Source organism: Bactrocera latifrons, unplaced genomic scaffold (assembly GCF_001853355.1).
Source record: "Bactrocera latifrons isolate USDA-ARS-PBARC rearing strain unplaced genomic scaffold, ASM185335v1 scaffold_27, whole genome shotgun sequence".
Classification (NCBI taxonomy): domain Eukaryota; kingdom Metazoa; phylum Arthropoda; class Insecta; order Diptera; family Tephritidae; genus Bactrocera; species Bactrocera latifrons.
Window position 1 is genome coordinate 940215 of NW_017536296.1, and position 16425 is coordinate 956639.

General features: G+C 35.5%; 2 protein-coding genes across 2 annotated transcripts in view; one reads left to right on the forward strand and one right to left on the reverse strand.

Moving 5' to 3' along the window:
• LOC108969910 overlaps positions 1-16425 on the reverse strand; it is a 198385-nt gene that overhangs the window by 134346 nt on the left and 47614 nt on the right. The window contains exon 2 of the mRNA XM_018934907.1: positions 2176-2220. The gene's annotated coding sequence lies outside the window, so the exon portion shown is untranslated. The remainder of the gene's footprint in view (positions 1-2175; positions 2221-16425) is intronic.
• LOC108969902 (proton-coupled folate transporter-like) lies at positions 7077-15931 on the forward strand. The gene is made up of 9 exons (XM_018934891.1): positions 7077-7638; positions 13057-13207; positions 13281-13464; positions 13538-13724; positions 13800-13935; positions 14024-14160; positions 14231-14420; positions 14484-14640; positions 15748-15931. The coding sequence occupies exons 1-9, from the start codon at positions 7249-7251 to the stop codon at positions 15818-15820; spliced, it is 1605 nt and encodes a 534-aa protein (XP_018790436.1). The 5' UTR covers positions 7077-7248; the 3' UTR covers positions 15821-15931.

Genomic DNA, 16425 nt, shown 5'->3' on the forward strand with positions numbered 1-16425 from the left:
GCGAAAATGTTCGCGATGCAATTCTATTTTCCAGCATGAAAGAAACATTTTCTCCAGTTGCAATACCCCTCACAAACATTAAAGATTCAAAACTAAATTTTGATCGATCAATTTAAATTGACAGCTGTGCTCGATCTGAACATCTTCTTCGCAGATTTCACTGTTAGCTAACAGCCACGGTAACTCAAACATACCCACAGGACATATCAAAGGAAAACTAGTTTAGATCAAACGCTGTAATGCAAAATATGAACCAGTTGGGGCAATGGATAGGAAATAGATGATCATTGCAACCGAAAATTATAGTAAAAATTCTCTAACACAAAGGATTTTTTGTGTTGCAATCAAGTAGTGCAGGGGTCAAACCACCACCATTTACTAAACTGACAAAAATTCATAATCAAGACCACCTCTAGTACACCACAGACTTCTTAGTAATATACATCAAACGCAAATTTTTCGTTCTGTTTTGTTGAGTAGTGTTGATATTCTATTATGAGGTCTTACGCACAAAATTATAGATTTTCGAACATTTTTTGGTAAAACGGTAAACTGTAAGAAAATCGATGGTTTTGTGGATTTATAGTTCATACTATACAACCTCCCCGATATTATTTGATGAGCACGGCGGTTGCTTGCATTCAAAGCTCCTCCACAATATGTATAGAAGTTGGCAAAGTATTGTATAAACTCTTTCTCAACGATTTTGAAAAAAAAAACCTACACCAACAAACATAAATTACTCTGACAATTGTTCTTATTACTCAACTTCACTAAAAGACTTAAGAATATAATTACAGAATCTTTTCAAAGTTATAATCAACGCCAAGGAAGATCTCTCTTTATTGCGAAAATTTAATTAAGCTTCCAAAATAACTGCCGGGGTAGATAACGGTAACTTATGATAAGCAAATAATTACGAGTACAATTCGTTTCTTTTATCTATTTACATTCACCTGTGACAATGTAAATATTAGTCATAGAAACATACAGTGATGGCGACAAAAAATGTGACTTTCGAGATTTCTACTTTTTGTATGAGGAAGAAAAAACTATAGGAAATTAAGAAAGAAGAATAATAAGTATATAAAACCTACTAACTACAACTCAAAAGCTGAGTAACATATATTTTCAAACAATAGTGCTCAAAATAATAACAATGGCTTGTGAAAAGTAAAATAATGTTGCTTTTACACTTAAAAGAATCTTATCAACTAAATATGGATTCTACCATTCTTTGGTGAAAACATCGCTCCTTAAATTTTAAAACATAATTTTGTTCAAACATTGTCCGTGTTGGGGACTGTTCTAAGGAAGAACGAAATCTCATTCAAAAATTCTTGAGGGAAGGAAAATCTTTAAAGTCTATCGAAAATTCGGATAAAATGGACAAAAAGAAAATTTTAAGTGTTACTGCATCCACTAAAAGAAAAAATTTTAAACTTTTCCGAAGAAGCCCAAGAAAGGAGTCATTACCGTCATTCCGGCATGTGCAGGCAAAGCTTAATTTGGTAAAGATTATCTTCAATGTCCAGTTAAAGTTCATCTGCATTGGCCATATTGTTTTCCGTCGAAACGAAAAATTACTTATTTGGTGCCCGAGGCCGCCGACAGTATCCACCAAAGACAGAAAACGTTTCATTTGAATCCAGATATGTTGCCCGGACGGCAAAACATGGGGTACTAAAACCAACGTATGGAAGTACATCTCTTACTATGGTATAAGTCCATTTATGTGAATTAAAGAAAATATGTCTGCCAGATTGTACGTTGAAATAATGGAATCGACTATATTGAAACACGCTGAGTGGAAATTTTCGAAGAAATGATTTTATCAACAAGACAGTGCGATTGCGATTTTTTGGGCGGAGGTTAAAGAAGGGAGTCGGAACCCGTCAAATACGAAGCACTTATGGATTTTGTGACTCGGAAGGCTATTCCTCTCGAGAAAAATAAGCTAATTACTAATTATTGAAGCATTAATTTATATATATTATAATGAACACTACTCAACAATGTTTTAACTTTTTTCTCACATAAAAACTTAATGTATTTAATTAAAAAATTATGCAGTGGTGCACACAATAAATGTGAACAACGAGTAAAATATATATAATAATATTAAAAATCGGTGAAAATAATTTAACATAACAAAGTGTAAATAATTTCACTTACTCAGTCTAATATCACATTTAGCTGTATTCGTACCGCATTTGGGCTCTGAAAAAAATTTTTTTTAAATTTGTAAATAAAAATTTAAATGATACTTAAATATTATATACGGATATGAAATTTGATATAAATGTGACTGACAGTACTACCAACATAAAAAAAATCACCTTATTTTTGGTGCACAGTATATAATACATAAACAAGTAAGGAAGTGCTAATATCGGGTGCAATTGAGCATTTTATACTCTTGGAACTTGGAACAAACTTTCTTCCGCCGCGCCTGTACTTCGAAGCGTGCACGCAACGACTGGAGTCAGTAAAGGTCGTTCCTAGCTAATGAACAAGCGGCTGGTCAGTTGTCTTCGAGCACCTGGAGAGTCAGGACAAACATTTTGCATGGTGCAAGCCGAAAATGTAGCGTTCGTTAGAGCAGAGCTGCGTGATTAAATTCTGTGTTAAACTCGGTAAATCTGCGACGTTTAACGTTTGATATGATCAAGCAGGCCTACGCAGATGTTGCTTAAGTGATGTATTTCAGTGGCACTAGGCCTTTTTGAAGGGCCAGGAAGAGCTCGCTGATGAATGAGAAAATCTAAAGGGAAAACGATGGTCATTGTCTTTTTTGACATCATAGGCATCGCTCGCCATGAATTTGTTTCTCCTGAACAAACCGTCAACGCCAAGTTTTACGTGGAAGTCCTCAAGAGACTCAAACGAAAGGTCAATCAGGTACGAAAAGACATCATAGACGATTGGAAGTTGCACCACGACAACGCCCGGGTACACACCGCTTTTCCTGTAAACAAGACAATAACCTAACCAAGGCCGACATCTATTTGGCCAAATCTGGTGAATGCTCCAACAACTCGAACTATAATTTATGGATTTTAGCCATTTTCTAAATGCTCTTATGACATGGTGCATTGTTTTGATGAAAAAGAATGTTTTTCTTTTGAAAATCGGATTTTTTCACAAATTGTTTAATTGTTTTACCAGTTTGCAAGTAATGCACAAACAAAATTCATTTCGCATCCCAAAAAACTAATGCCATTTCCGGAAAAGAACTCGCTGAGAAGCAACCTGGTTCACACAACTCTTTACCCTCTTGTTTTGATTCAGGATCATAAACCCAAGGGACATCCAGAGTTATGAATCGACGCAAAAAATGCAATTATCATTTTTAAAACGCTCCAAATGTAGCTGAGAAAGTCACATTCGAATGTGTTTTTGTTCCATTGTTAGCGAATGCGGCACCCATTGTACACACAACGTTCCAAAAACCAAAATTTCACTAAATACGTTGTACCCATCGCGGACCTCTGGAGGTCCACGGGCACTGCGCTTTCTAGCGGCATAGACCACAGGTGATTCACAGGTAAATTTATTTATCTGGCGGCGTGGATCGTGAAAATAAACTAGATTGGGGAATTATAATATTTTATGGCTTGTAGGCGTTTCCAACATAAATAAAATTTATTTTTTTATAGTTCTTCTAAAAGGAAAAGTGCCGTTATATGAACAACTAGACAATCTTGCTCACACAATATGTAGAAACATAGATAAAATGCGCCGGGTAGAAGGCGTTAAAATATGACTGGCACTGCCGAATGAGATGTGCCTTCCAAAAATAACAATTTTATCACTGCACGATATCAAATTGTTTTCATTGTAAAAAAATACTAGGACACGCCGACGCTAAATGTCTTGTAAACAATGAATAAATTGACAGATTCAAATGAAACTTCACATACGTTCATATGAAGAGTGTACCAACAAAACAAACAAAAATTTTGGGCTAATAGCAACATTCTCTCTTATCGAACGAAAAAACTTATTGACCAACCTGGTACAACCGTTAGGTGAAAAACTATTATACTCTGTAGCAACGTGTTGCAAAATTACAAGCAAATAATGAAATAAATGTACGCTTTGTAGCATTTTCTAAAAATCGAAAAATGTTTCTTTGGTTTAAAATACAATTTGGGGTCCTAAAAAACATTACGCAATTGGTCGAATACTGAAACAATTGTATTTATTGTCTTGTCGTAGCGTCAAAGCATTAGGGTCAGTCCACTCCAGCTCTTAAAATTTTCCAGTACACTCCGATAAGAGTTAGACAATTTTTCTTGAAGACCTTAATCTGACTTAGCCCCTTAAATATTCTCCCATTCGACGAACTGATTGAATTACTTGGAAGAATGTAAGCATTCTAAATTTTTAAGGCTAAAATAGTTATTTCGCCATTACTGTGAACGATATGTGCGTACGATATTGGCATATAAATGCGAGCTTATCTTATAATAATCATTTTTATCTTTTATAATCAGCTTACTTTATATAGTGTATGTAGACGAAGAAATAAAGAGCCCAAATTATTTCATACCTTTCGGGAAATACTAGAAAGTAGAATGTGAAGAAAACTATACCAACTTCAAAAACATGAATACTAAAATAGAGAGATCCAAATTACATATCCCCATAGAAAAAAGTCTAAAGTGTGATATCACGCCACTACTGAAGTGTTCTCTCAATAAAAACATGGATTGATGCGTGATCTGTTAAAAAAAAAGCTATTGAAAAATAATACCTCTACTTGGATCACCAGTTAGTAAGAAATAAGCAAATATGTCAACCTTTCGTAAAGGGGACCAAATAAAATCAACTTCAAATCTTTTGAAATAGCACAATCATCGCAGTCAGTATTTTTTATAACTTCTCCATAATAATTAATTCGCTTTGTTTTTATCACCAGATAGTGTCCAAAGCAAATATTTATGATATTTGTTGTGGTGAATGACAAGCAAATGTTACTATTATTTCCTTCTTCTAAGATGCTAAATTACTAATGTTAAAACAAAAATTTGTGAGATATGAATTACTGTCTTCGATAGCACCCGAAAAGTACCGAACAGCCGACAGTGGATAAATAGATGTGAATTTTAGGGCTAAAAACTCCCTTCTCACCTAAATAAGTTTTTCCTTTTGAGTTGAGTTCTTCAGAAATCAATGAGAAACAAGAAAAAAACGTTGACTTTGACTGCACTGACGCTATTTTACCCTTCACAGTTGCATTTGTTAAAACTTAATAGAGTATAAAAAGATCTGTATATTGGCTTTGATTAGTCCGTTTGCATGGCAACTACACTATGGTTAGACAATAGTTTAGGCCAGGTTTAGTGGAGATATCTTATGAAATAAAAACTTTGGGGTACAAGGACTTGATTTCGACTGATCAGTTTCAGTTATTTGGGTAATATATATCCTATAGTTCAATAGGTGCTGATTCTGCTATACAAAGCTGGATCAGAAGCCTATTGACCTCTAGAAGTATAAGAGTAGAATAATTGACGCTAGAATGACCAGAAAGGTCTATAGAGGTACTCCACTAGGTGGAATGCTATCCCCGCATCTGTGGACATTAGTGGTGAATGAACTGCTAAAGAACTTGGCCGGCCAAGCCTCTACGATAGTGGCATATGCGGACGACATTGTCATCTTAATAACTGATAAGTGTCTACAGACCTTTAGCAGTATTATGACCACCTCTCTCAATACAGTCCAGAATTGGACGTCGCAAGCGGTTTTGGGGCTGAGCCCGAAGAAAACGGAACTGCTTTTGTTCACAAGAAAGCACTAAATTTTTCTAAGGAGGTTCACCTTCTATAACATAGAGGAGGACATACATAAGTCTCTCTCAAAAACTGTTCCAAGTACCTTGGGGTGGTCTTGGACAGAAACTGCTGTGGAAGCACAATGTGGAAGAAAGAGTGAGAAAGGCTAGCTTACTTGCTTTGCCAAATTTGCGTGTAGGCAGATGCTCGGCACAACCTGCGGGCTCTCTCCCGCCCATTCATTGGTTCTATACAGCTACAGTAAAACCAATTGTGCTGTACGGTAAAGTGGTATGGTGGACAGGCGTAAGGAAATCCACCTGCTGGAAGCCAATGGAAAGTGTTCAGAGTCTCGCAGGCCTGTGCATAACGGGAACTTTAAAAAGAACTCCAACGGCGGCTCTTGAACTGGTACCAAACCTTCCACCTATAGGCAGAGTTTTTTGCTATTGTGAAAGCCTACGAGCTGGCCTATAGTGCACCTGTAGGCTATTCCAGAATCAATATCTACGTAGATAGCCAAGCACCAATCAAGGCAGTAACCGCGTAACACGCATCGGTCAGAATTGTCTTGGGAAGTACGACGATCTGGACAGAAGCAAGACAAAGGAAATCACAATCCGATTGAACGAGCCTGGCTACCTGGATGTAAAACTGCAAAAGCCGTGTGCAAAACGGTAGATCAGAAGTATACAAAATTCCTACTGGCACTCGATAGAAGATACTGTAGGACCTATCGGAATACTAACTTGTTCCTGGCTGGTGGCAACCCACGGTGTGCCACAGAGTCTGTTAAAATTTGTGTCAAGCTTAGGCATCCCAAAGGATGACTCTTTGTGGGCCTAGTAACCAAACTCCATGTGGTATCGCAAATCGGTCTATGCGAACCTAACCTAACCTACACCTATAGACAGGCAGATGGACATGGCTATATCTGCTAACCTCGTCTCCGACGTTTCCTTTTGCGTGTCACAAACATCGTGGCAAACTTCATTTACGTTCAGGGGATAAAAATCCCATGCTTATTTCAATTCGGGTTATCGGCAAGGAAGTGCTGTTTTAAGAAATAACTGTTAAATGTAAAACAACCGTAATATACAAACACTACGACTAGATTATAGTATGAACTCAGACCTCAGAAGTACATGCGATTTTTCGGTTATTATGAAGACGTTATCGCCTATAATTATGATTGATTAATTGTTAAGATACTCTTCTTGCCAATTAACTGGGAGTTCACAATTGTACGAGTGGCACTTAATTAATCAGTATGTTTTAATATGTGGTCGAAAGTATAGCTATACCGGCGTTGCGTGAAATCGAAAACCAATCGCCGATAAACGTTATTGTGAAAAGGCTTTCAATTCATATAAAGGAAGCCAATTAAAGTATTGCAATATAACTTCAATGAAATTAAAATTAAGACTAAAAAAACTAAAAAACGTACTGTAATTTCCACAAGCGTATGAGTTTTAATCGAAAAATGACGGACCACAAAGAAAGTGGTAGACTCGACACACCCGATGGCATTGGCCTGTCTTTCGAACAACTCACGTTAGATACTGATGGAAATTACTTACCACCAGCTTATATGCCGACCAACAGCCCAAATGAGAAAGAACATAGGGATGAGCCCACAGCGGAAGACCCCCTTAAGCCAGAGTCAAAGCCTAAAGTGCGTAGGCGCATTTTGACTTTGGAATTTCCTGTATTTCTGATATTTCTCTCGATCCTGCTAACGGGTCCAGTTATGTTGAATCAAGAACTTTATCAAACTTGTGTCGCCGTCTATCACTACAATGAGACAGAGTGTGAACCACTGCGCGGTATTATACCCAAAACTGAGGAGGCAAAGGTATGAAATGGACGAACAATTATATCGGGAATGCATAGAAAGTTTTAATACAAAAATTGTCTGGGTTGTAATTGTGGCAATTTCGGTTTTAATTCGGTTAAGCAAAGCATTATAATTATATTATATTCATAAACGAAATTCAGTAGAATCACTGAAAAGGTTATACACAATAACAATTGAGAGAAAAAAGAGATTTTTTTAATAGAAATTTTTGAATGAGTAAACAAGAAATAAAAATAGGTAAAAAAAACTTTTTAAGTTAAACGGTTTTATGTTAAACATACATTGCAATGTTTAAGATAAATGTACTAAAAACCAAAAAATAATAAAATAGATACAATCGTGGGAATTATAAAAATATGCATAGACTAGACTAAAATAAAACCGTGGGACACTTCAATTGTCTACAAATTATCGACTTAATGTGCGATAGAAGAATCGTTTAATTCGTCGTTAGGCAGTTGGCCCGCAGATGGTAAGGAAATTACTTACTATTTTCTTGCTCATGGAAATTCCAATAGTTATACACTAACTACACTACACTATATACTAATCCCTTTGAAACGTCAATATTGGACCGTAGCATGACTTTTGCCGCCGCAAATATTTCCAGTTCCGCTGGTAAACCCCCAGTTTTGTTGATATCAGCTGGTATTATAGTAGCTATATCCACATAGTCTGCATTTCGTGTGGCGTGTACTAGCTGATCCGCTTTTATTTTGTAAATGCGAGCACCATTATTTCTGTACAAATTCAATACAGCAGAGTTGTGGTCGTTAACTTGTTGATTTAACTCCACTGGTAAGCATGTTAATGCAGCCGCGTTGTACTGAACTGTACGAACTTGATTAGGATAACAGACAAATAAATTACAGATTCAATTTCTAAATTTAAATCTTATTATTATACGTCAATTAGTGGCTGCGCCCATCTTAAATATTGAGGTTGTATAGTGCACTGTATTCTTCTTGTCAAGCCCTTTTATTTGATACCCATATTGGTGGGATTGATAAAACCTACGTTATCCGCCATTTTGTAGCGGCGGTCATCTTGAATTTATAATGATAATGAATAAACATAATTGTATTGTCACCAAAACCCAAAGTGTATACAAAATTTCAGATTAATCGGTTGACAGGAAGAGGGTGAAATTTGAATTACTAAATTTGATCCAAGAATAAATAATAATAAAACAAACGGGGTGAGCTAAATAAAACCATTTAAAAACGATTTCTTTGCTGAAAATTATTTAGAATCCAAAAACCCCAATAAAATAAATACAGATAATGATCGAAGCATAGACAAAAATCCAAGATAAAAAAATCCAATAAAGTCGTTTTTGTGTAGAAATTTATCCTTCAGAGGAATTTAAAATAGAATTATTATTGAAATCTTATTGTGAGTATTTCAAGCCGAGCATTCTAGTCGTTGTACAGAAATTTCGCTCAGAGACCATTAGCGTTATAAAGGTTCTACAAATACGCTCTTCGAAGCAGCTTCCACTGTCCAATATAACCAACATATAACCATTTTATAACGAAAACAAATATATTATTTCAGTCTGAGTGGTATTATAGAAACCTTAATTTGTCAACTTATGAAAAGTGATTTACGGGTGACGATATATGCTCACTATATACATATGTTTTCAAAGAATATTCCACTATTTTGTAATTCGGAACTGAACTGCCCAGGTCCAATATATTTTCTTGCTTCTGCGTGGAATAATTTTAATCTATCGTCAAATTAGGTGGCGCTCAGATATGAAATCATTAGTCAGAGACCGCGGCCTTCATTTGTTATTAAAACATTCTTATCGATTATTTGGTTGTTACAATTTATGTATTTTGTTGGCTTATCGAAATAACCTATTATAAAATCCATTTCCAAACTCTCGCACCATGTCCACCTAACGCTAGTTTACTATACATATAACTTAATCGAGTTAGGTCGATAAGGAGTTATATACTACATATATAATGGGGTTCTCAATAAGAGCGCTACAGACACGGTGGGCAATATCAATGAAATTCTGTATTCCTGCAAAAGTACATTCGATGCAGTTATGTATGGAACTCTATTGCAGAAGTTCAGACGCTGAACCCAATTTTCGACGGTTTTCAAGTTAAAATTGGCCGATACTACTGCAATTTCACGTTCGATATTCGTACGAATGGTATTGACCATGGCATAGACCATAGACTTGACGTAGCCGCACATGAAATAATTTAACGACATCAAAACGCACGACCGAGGCATGATTTTCAATAAATCGATTGTGACATTCGCTGTATGGCGTGTGGCGCCGGGCTGTTGGAACCACAATTCCAAGTCCATATTATCCAATTCGGGCCAAAAATATTCGGTTATCGCTGAGCGGTAACGATTCACAGTAAATTGCCGGTCGCCAATGACGCCAATGCCAATGACGCCAACGGCCCATAAACCGCACCAAACTGAATTTTTTTCGCGATTTAATGTTGACTCCACGGAGTACTTGTGGATTGCTGCCTGACCAATACTGCATATTTTACTTATTGACGAAGTCATTCAGTCAGAAATGAGCCTCATCGCTGAAGATGATTTTTTGATTACTAGTATTACTTTCAGATCGCAAGGGCTTTCTTTTCAACTCTACAGCCCACCAGTTAAGTAAAACTCAACGCTTAACTATTATTCTTTAAACAATAAATAACTGATATCAAATAACTCTTATTTTGTAGGAGAAAAATAAAAATTAAAATCTAACGATTGTTTGGTGAGGAAAAAACAAAAGTTGAAAAATAATTATTAAACTTGATTGTTGAGCACTTTCTCATATCTGGTATTTCACCTAAATCCCGAAAAATATCGAAACCGGACATAACTTTTCAAAGGTACAGACACAAAACATATGAAAATGAATGATTTTTTAATGAACATATCAGGCAGTCTGTGAGTTTTAGTATTGAAATTCGGGGATAATATTTTTATGAAACAGCATGCCCTGAACATAATTAATTGATTACTTCCTACTTTTAATTGAAACGAAATTTGCAAAGGTATAAAATGTTTGGTTCCAACTGAACATAGCTCTTCCTTAAGACTGTATATTTCATAGCAATTAGAACATTAGCCCCCGTCAACATAATGCTATCTACGCCTATGCCTAACCACCGGTTGTAAATTATTAAAACTCAACTTATTAAAAATTCTGCTCTGTAATCGTCCCTTCACTATTGTTTACAAACTTTTGTGCTTCAATAAATATGTATAAGAAACCACTTAAAGATAACTGATTAAAATCGTTTAACTTCAAATCAAATTAAACAAAATCAAAATTAAAACAAGAAAAAATGTAAACGTCATTTCCACGGAATAAATAAAGCCCTTCACAAATACAACAGATTCTGTACAGGAATTTGATTCCTACTCGTATGATCGCTCAGTTTGTAAACTAGTTATGTTATGGTGATCCTATCTGAACCCCTTCTTCAGAGATTACACCATTGGCTTAGACAATAATCAATGTCAAATAATTTGAAGAGATCTTGTCCGTAAAAGCACTTGACTCCAGTCTTCCAGTTTGTATGGCAGCTTTATAATATAGTGGTCCGACATCGGCCCTTTCGACAAACGGGCAGCTTTTTGGTGAGAAAAGGATGGGTGTAAAAATTCATATAGATATTTCAAAGCCTGAATAACGAATTCTATACAGACTGATAGACTACAGATGGGCACGGCTAAATCGATTTAGCTTGTCACGCTGATCATTTGTATACCAGGTTGTTCAATAAGTTTTGTCGTTCGATAAAAGAGGGCGTTGCTACTAGCCCAATTTTTTTTTTTTTTTTGTTGGTACACTCTTCATATGAACGTATGTGAAGTTTTATTTCAATCTGTCAATTTATTCTTTCTTTACAAGAAATTTAGTGTCGCCATGTCACAGTATTTTTTTACAATGAAAAAAATTTAATATTGTGCGGTGATAAAATTCTTATTTTTGGAAGGTGTAGCACTAAAAGAAATTCACGAACGAATGTTAAAAATATGTAATGATTGTTCAACTACAATTAGAACAGTAGAAATATGGAGATGATCTGCGTGAAGGACGCCAAAAAGCGCATCAACACCAGAAATCATAACCAAAATACAGGATATGGTTTTGGAAGATCGTTTATTGACTGCGAGAAATTTAGTAGAGGCTCTACACATCTCATTAGGCAGTCTGAGCCATATGTTATCTGAAATTTTGGGTTTTAGAAAGCTGTATGCACAATGGGTGCCACATTCGCTAACAATGGAACAAAAACACATTCGGTTGCGACTTTCTCCGCAACATTTGGAGCGTTTTAAAAAGGTCACTATGGGTGAGACTTGGGCCTATCACCATGATCCTGAAACAAAACAATAGACTAAAGAGTGTTGTGAACCCGGTTGTTCGGCTTCGAAACGAGTTCGTGCCGGAAAATCGCCAAGAAAGTTATGGCATCAGTTGTTTTTTTTTGGATGCGAGATGTGTTTGTGGATTACTTGCAAACTGGTAAAACAATTAATTCTGAATATTATTGCAACCTTTTGCACCAGATGAAGGAAAAAATTCGTGAAAAAATATCCGGTTTGCAGAAAGAAAAAATCCTTTATCATCAGGACAATGGGCCGTGCTACAAGAGCATTTTGACAATGGCTAAAATCCATGAATTAAAGTGTGAGTTGTTGGAGCGTCCACCGTATAGACGAGATTTGACCCCCAGCGGTTTCCATTTGTTTCCAGAACTAAAAAAATGTATGCGTGGTAAGCGTTTTTCATCAAATGAAGAGGTCATAACGGCTGTTGAAGCGTATTTTGCAGACCATCCGGATTCTCACTTCAGCGATGTTATCCACATATTGGATCATCGTTGGAACAATATAATTATTATTATTCATGTATTTGTGTATTTTGAGTCATAAAATTGTGTTTTTTTTTTTTTTTTTTTTTTTTTTTTTTTTTTTTTTTTTTTTTTTTTTTTTTTTTTTTTTTTTTTTTTTTTTTTTTGTTTGTCAAACGACAAAACATTGAACAACCTGGTATGACCAAATTTCGCGAAAGGAAACATTTTTTTGTTCAAGATAAAAATAACAGCACAAGAGGGAGTTTTTTGTATTTTTCATATACATTTTGAGATTATGTGATAAAAGTCTGCATATAAAAGTTATAGATCGTTTCATTAACCGCAACTTTGTCATATAACTTTTTTCTATGGGGCTTGTAGTTTTGTCTGAAATCCAGGTAAACCGTTTTAAACCTTAAAGATTCAACCACGCTCTTCCCTTGTTTTTCCCGAACTCAGATCGTGTGTAAATTGTTTTTACTTCAAATTTCGTTATTGTATATTATACTATCCATTTATCCTTATCCTATATACCGCCTACAATAATGTAAATATTACATTTAAGGCAATCGAAAATCGACTTCAACCTTATGTGGCCCGTATAACAATGACGAACTCTATGTTACACAATGTATGGCCGGGTATACTAGTTCTCTTTGTGGGGCCATGGTCGGATAAATTTGGTCGACGTCCGGTGTTGCTAGTAAGCTTTACGGGTATGTATAACAATCGCCTTAAAGAATTTTAAATAATTCTACAAACATATTTTCAACACTTTAACTCCCACAGCCTTTTTCATTGGTCACATAATAACCACAATATTAGTAACTTTTTCCAAAGTGCTAGCCTTGAACCCTTGGTTCTACTTGTTAGGCGGCCTGCCAGCTACAATTGTCGGTGGAAATTGCGCGATGACAACTATAGTCTTCTGCTACATGTCTGACATTTCTAGTATGGAAAATAAAGCGAAACGGTAGGTAATGGAGACGCGAAGTCCATTGGGTTCCTTAACTGCGGAACGGTTTTTATAACTGTTTTCTTTTTAGTATGTTTCTTGTAGACATGGCTATGGGCCTCGGTGTGGTACTCGGCAATGTATTGAGCAGTTATTTGTTACGCCGCACCAGTGTCGCCATAGTGTGTGCCACATCGGCTACACTTATACTGATAGGTTTAATGTATATATTTTTTTTCATCGACGAAAGTTTGGATACAGAAAAAACCACGTTATCGGTAAGATATACTGCTCGAAATGTATCAATTTTGTTCATATATTATGTGTGAGTGATAATCTTTTCATTATTCTAGCATAAGGCGAAAAGTTTCTTCGATTTCGGACTGATAAAAGATCTCGTGAAGACTTGTGTGGCAAAGCGTCCAAATTATGGCCGAGCCATTATTGGCTGTACGATTTCCATATTAATGGTATCCAGCTTTATTATGCGTGAGTTTAAACTGTAGAGATTTTGATTTATAGCCCTCGAAAGATGCCGTAACTTTTCTCATCTAAAAATTATAATATTAATTTGCAGACGGTGAACAAGGCGTCTTATACTTGTTCTTACGCAACAAATTCAATGTGACATTACAGCAGTTTACCTACTTTGTAGCCACTTTAATCACGATTAAGATGGTCGGATGTGGCATAGCCTTCACTGTCTTCAGAAAGGTATTTAAAGAAAGTCTTAATTGGTAGCTGACATTTTTTTAAAATAATTTCTTCTCCTATTTCATTTCAGTTTTTCAAACTTCCTTATTCCACCATTGCTATGATGGGTTTAGCCGGTTGTGTCCTTGATTATCTTACACGTGGTTTGGCGCAAGAATTCTGGCAAATGTATATGGCTTCCTCTTTTGGACTTATGTCAGGCATAACGATTCCGATGTTGCAAGCAATCGTTGCAGTGGCGGTGCCCTCAAATGAACTCGGTAATAAAAATGCTTCGAAATCCAACGGATCTTCTAACTAATTATGGACGTACATTTTTCTAGGTAAAATCTACTCACTAGTATCGTGCGCACAGACTATATCACCGTTGTTGTCTGCGCCCTTGTACACCTTCATCTACAACCAAACATTGAATTTTTATCCTGGACTTTTCAATTTCATTTCCACGGGCCTATATCTGGAGTGCTTCTGTGTTATGATGTAAGTTAATGAAATAAATACTCACTCCCCATAGAGCGGTAAAAATTAAAAATGCTAAAGATAATGCCGGAAACGACAGGACAGGGTTCGATATTTTAGTCGAACAGCATTAAAAATTGATATGTACGGAAAATTATCTGGACGCATTTCAACTATGAAAATAACAGCTCACAAAATCCATTATCATTGCGCAGCCTAGTTAGATGTAAACCACCTCATTGTAATTAAGTTCCAAACTTTTCTCAACCATTGATTTGACACATTCCCAGTAAAAATTCCTACATATTGGTCGATAAATGGACTCTGAGGGAAGTATTGACCTGGTTTTACTAATTTTTGGCAAAAGGAATGCTCTCATCACCTCAAAAATAGTCTTCCCGAATTTTAATACTAAAACACATAGATTGACCAATATGTTCGGTAAAAAAAATCAGCCATATACACTGGGTCCACAAATGTGGTGTTTTATTTCTTGAAAAGTTATCGTCCGATTTCGACAATTCTCGGGCATAATAATTAAAGATGAGGGTGGACGGACGGACTGACAGACCGTCACTCAGAATTCAACGCGTCTCGTCCTCCTGATCATTTATATTATTATTTTTACAATGGATAAAGGATTTGGCTTAGATTTGATATTTCAAACTAAAATTCGCTGGTGCAGAGGCATCGACGATGCCAACAGTCGTCGTTAGTCAACGTTACGTTACGTTTTCGATAGAAAAGTTCTGCGGAAGATTTATGATCCTTTGATGAAACGATGAGCTGTATGACCTTTGACTTAGTTCAGCGAATTAAGAGACAGCGGCTGAGTCATGTCGTCGGCAAGAGGGGGCTCGACAACGCTCACGAATGATTTCCCGTTTTCCGTCGATCTATAAGATGAAATAGAATTCGCTGAAGAAACTAAAGGCCACCGCGAAGTGTTTCGAGGACTGGAAAAATAGTTGCCATCAGTTATTACATTTGGTGGGGCAAGCCAATATTTTGCGTTTTTTTTTTTTGTGTCACAATTTATATAGTATCTATCTCGATTAGCGTGAGAGACTAATTATTGCATTAACTGTTGTATTTTATTTCTCTCATTTTATCATTTCTTTTCAACAGTTTGATAAATTATTATGAACGACGTATGGCTAAAAGAGTAAAGGCAACTGAAGCCGAAAATGGAGAAAAGTAAAAATCTGAAAATATTCCAACAGCATAGTCTTAGATCTGAGGAAATTAGTAGCTAAGTGCAGATTTATTTTCATCTGTATATTGTTTTATTTATTACGCAAAAAGGTATTCTTTGCTCACTTAATTACTAAAATGTGTTACAAAAAATAAAAATAACAGTATTTAGTTAAATTAAAGCTAAGAATTTATTTCAAAGGTATATATAAAAAAAATTAATAATTTAAAATTAATTTCTAGTCGTTTTTGTTATTGATATATGTATATGTATAGATAGATATAAAAAAAAAACAAGTTTAAAATAATTAAAATAAAGCTTATTAATAAAATTAATTAGAGTTGGCAGATCTTTATTTTCTTGGAAATTATATTGGAATTATTTTGGAAAGCTTTTTATATCACTGCTTTGGGGGCAGAGATATTAATATTGGTAGTCGAAAAAGTCTTTTCGTATTCGGTAAAGTCGACCACAAAATGGTACAGATTTATTCATTTATTATTATAAATATAAGAAAAACAAAAAAAATAAGTTGAAGTGTGATTAGAGATGCGAAAAGACTTTTTCGACTAGCCAACATCATTATTCTAACATAAAGCTACCATAGATGG

Coding starts and splice junctions, on each gene's coding strand:
- LOC108969902 (XM_018934891.1), top strand. CDS start 7,249: ATGAGTTTTAATCGAAAAATGACGGACCACAAAGAAAGTGGTAGACTC. Junction 13,208..13,280: donor GTTGCTAGTAAGCTTTACGG/GTATGTATAACA, acceptor TAACTCCCACAG/CCTTTTTCATTGGTCACATA. Junction 13,725..13,799: donor CAGAAAAAACCACGTTATCG/GTAAGATATACT, acceptor TCATTATTCTAG/CATAAGGCGAAAAGTTTCTT.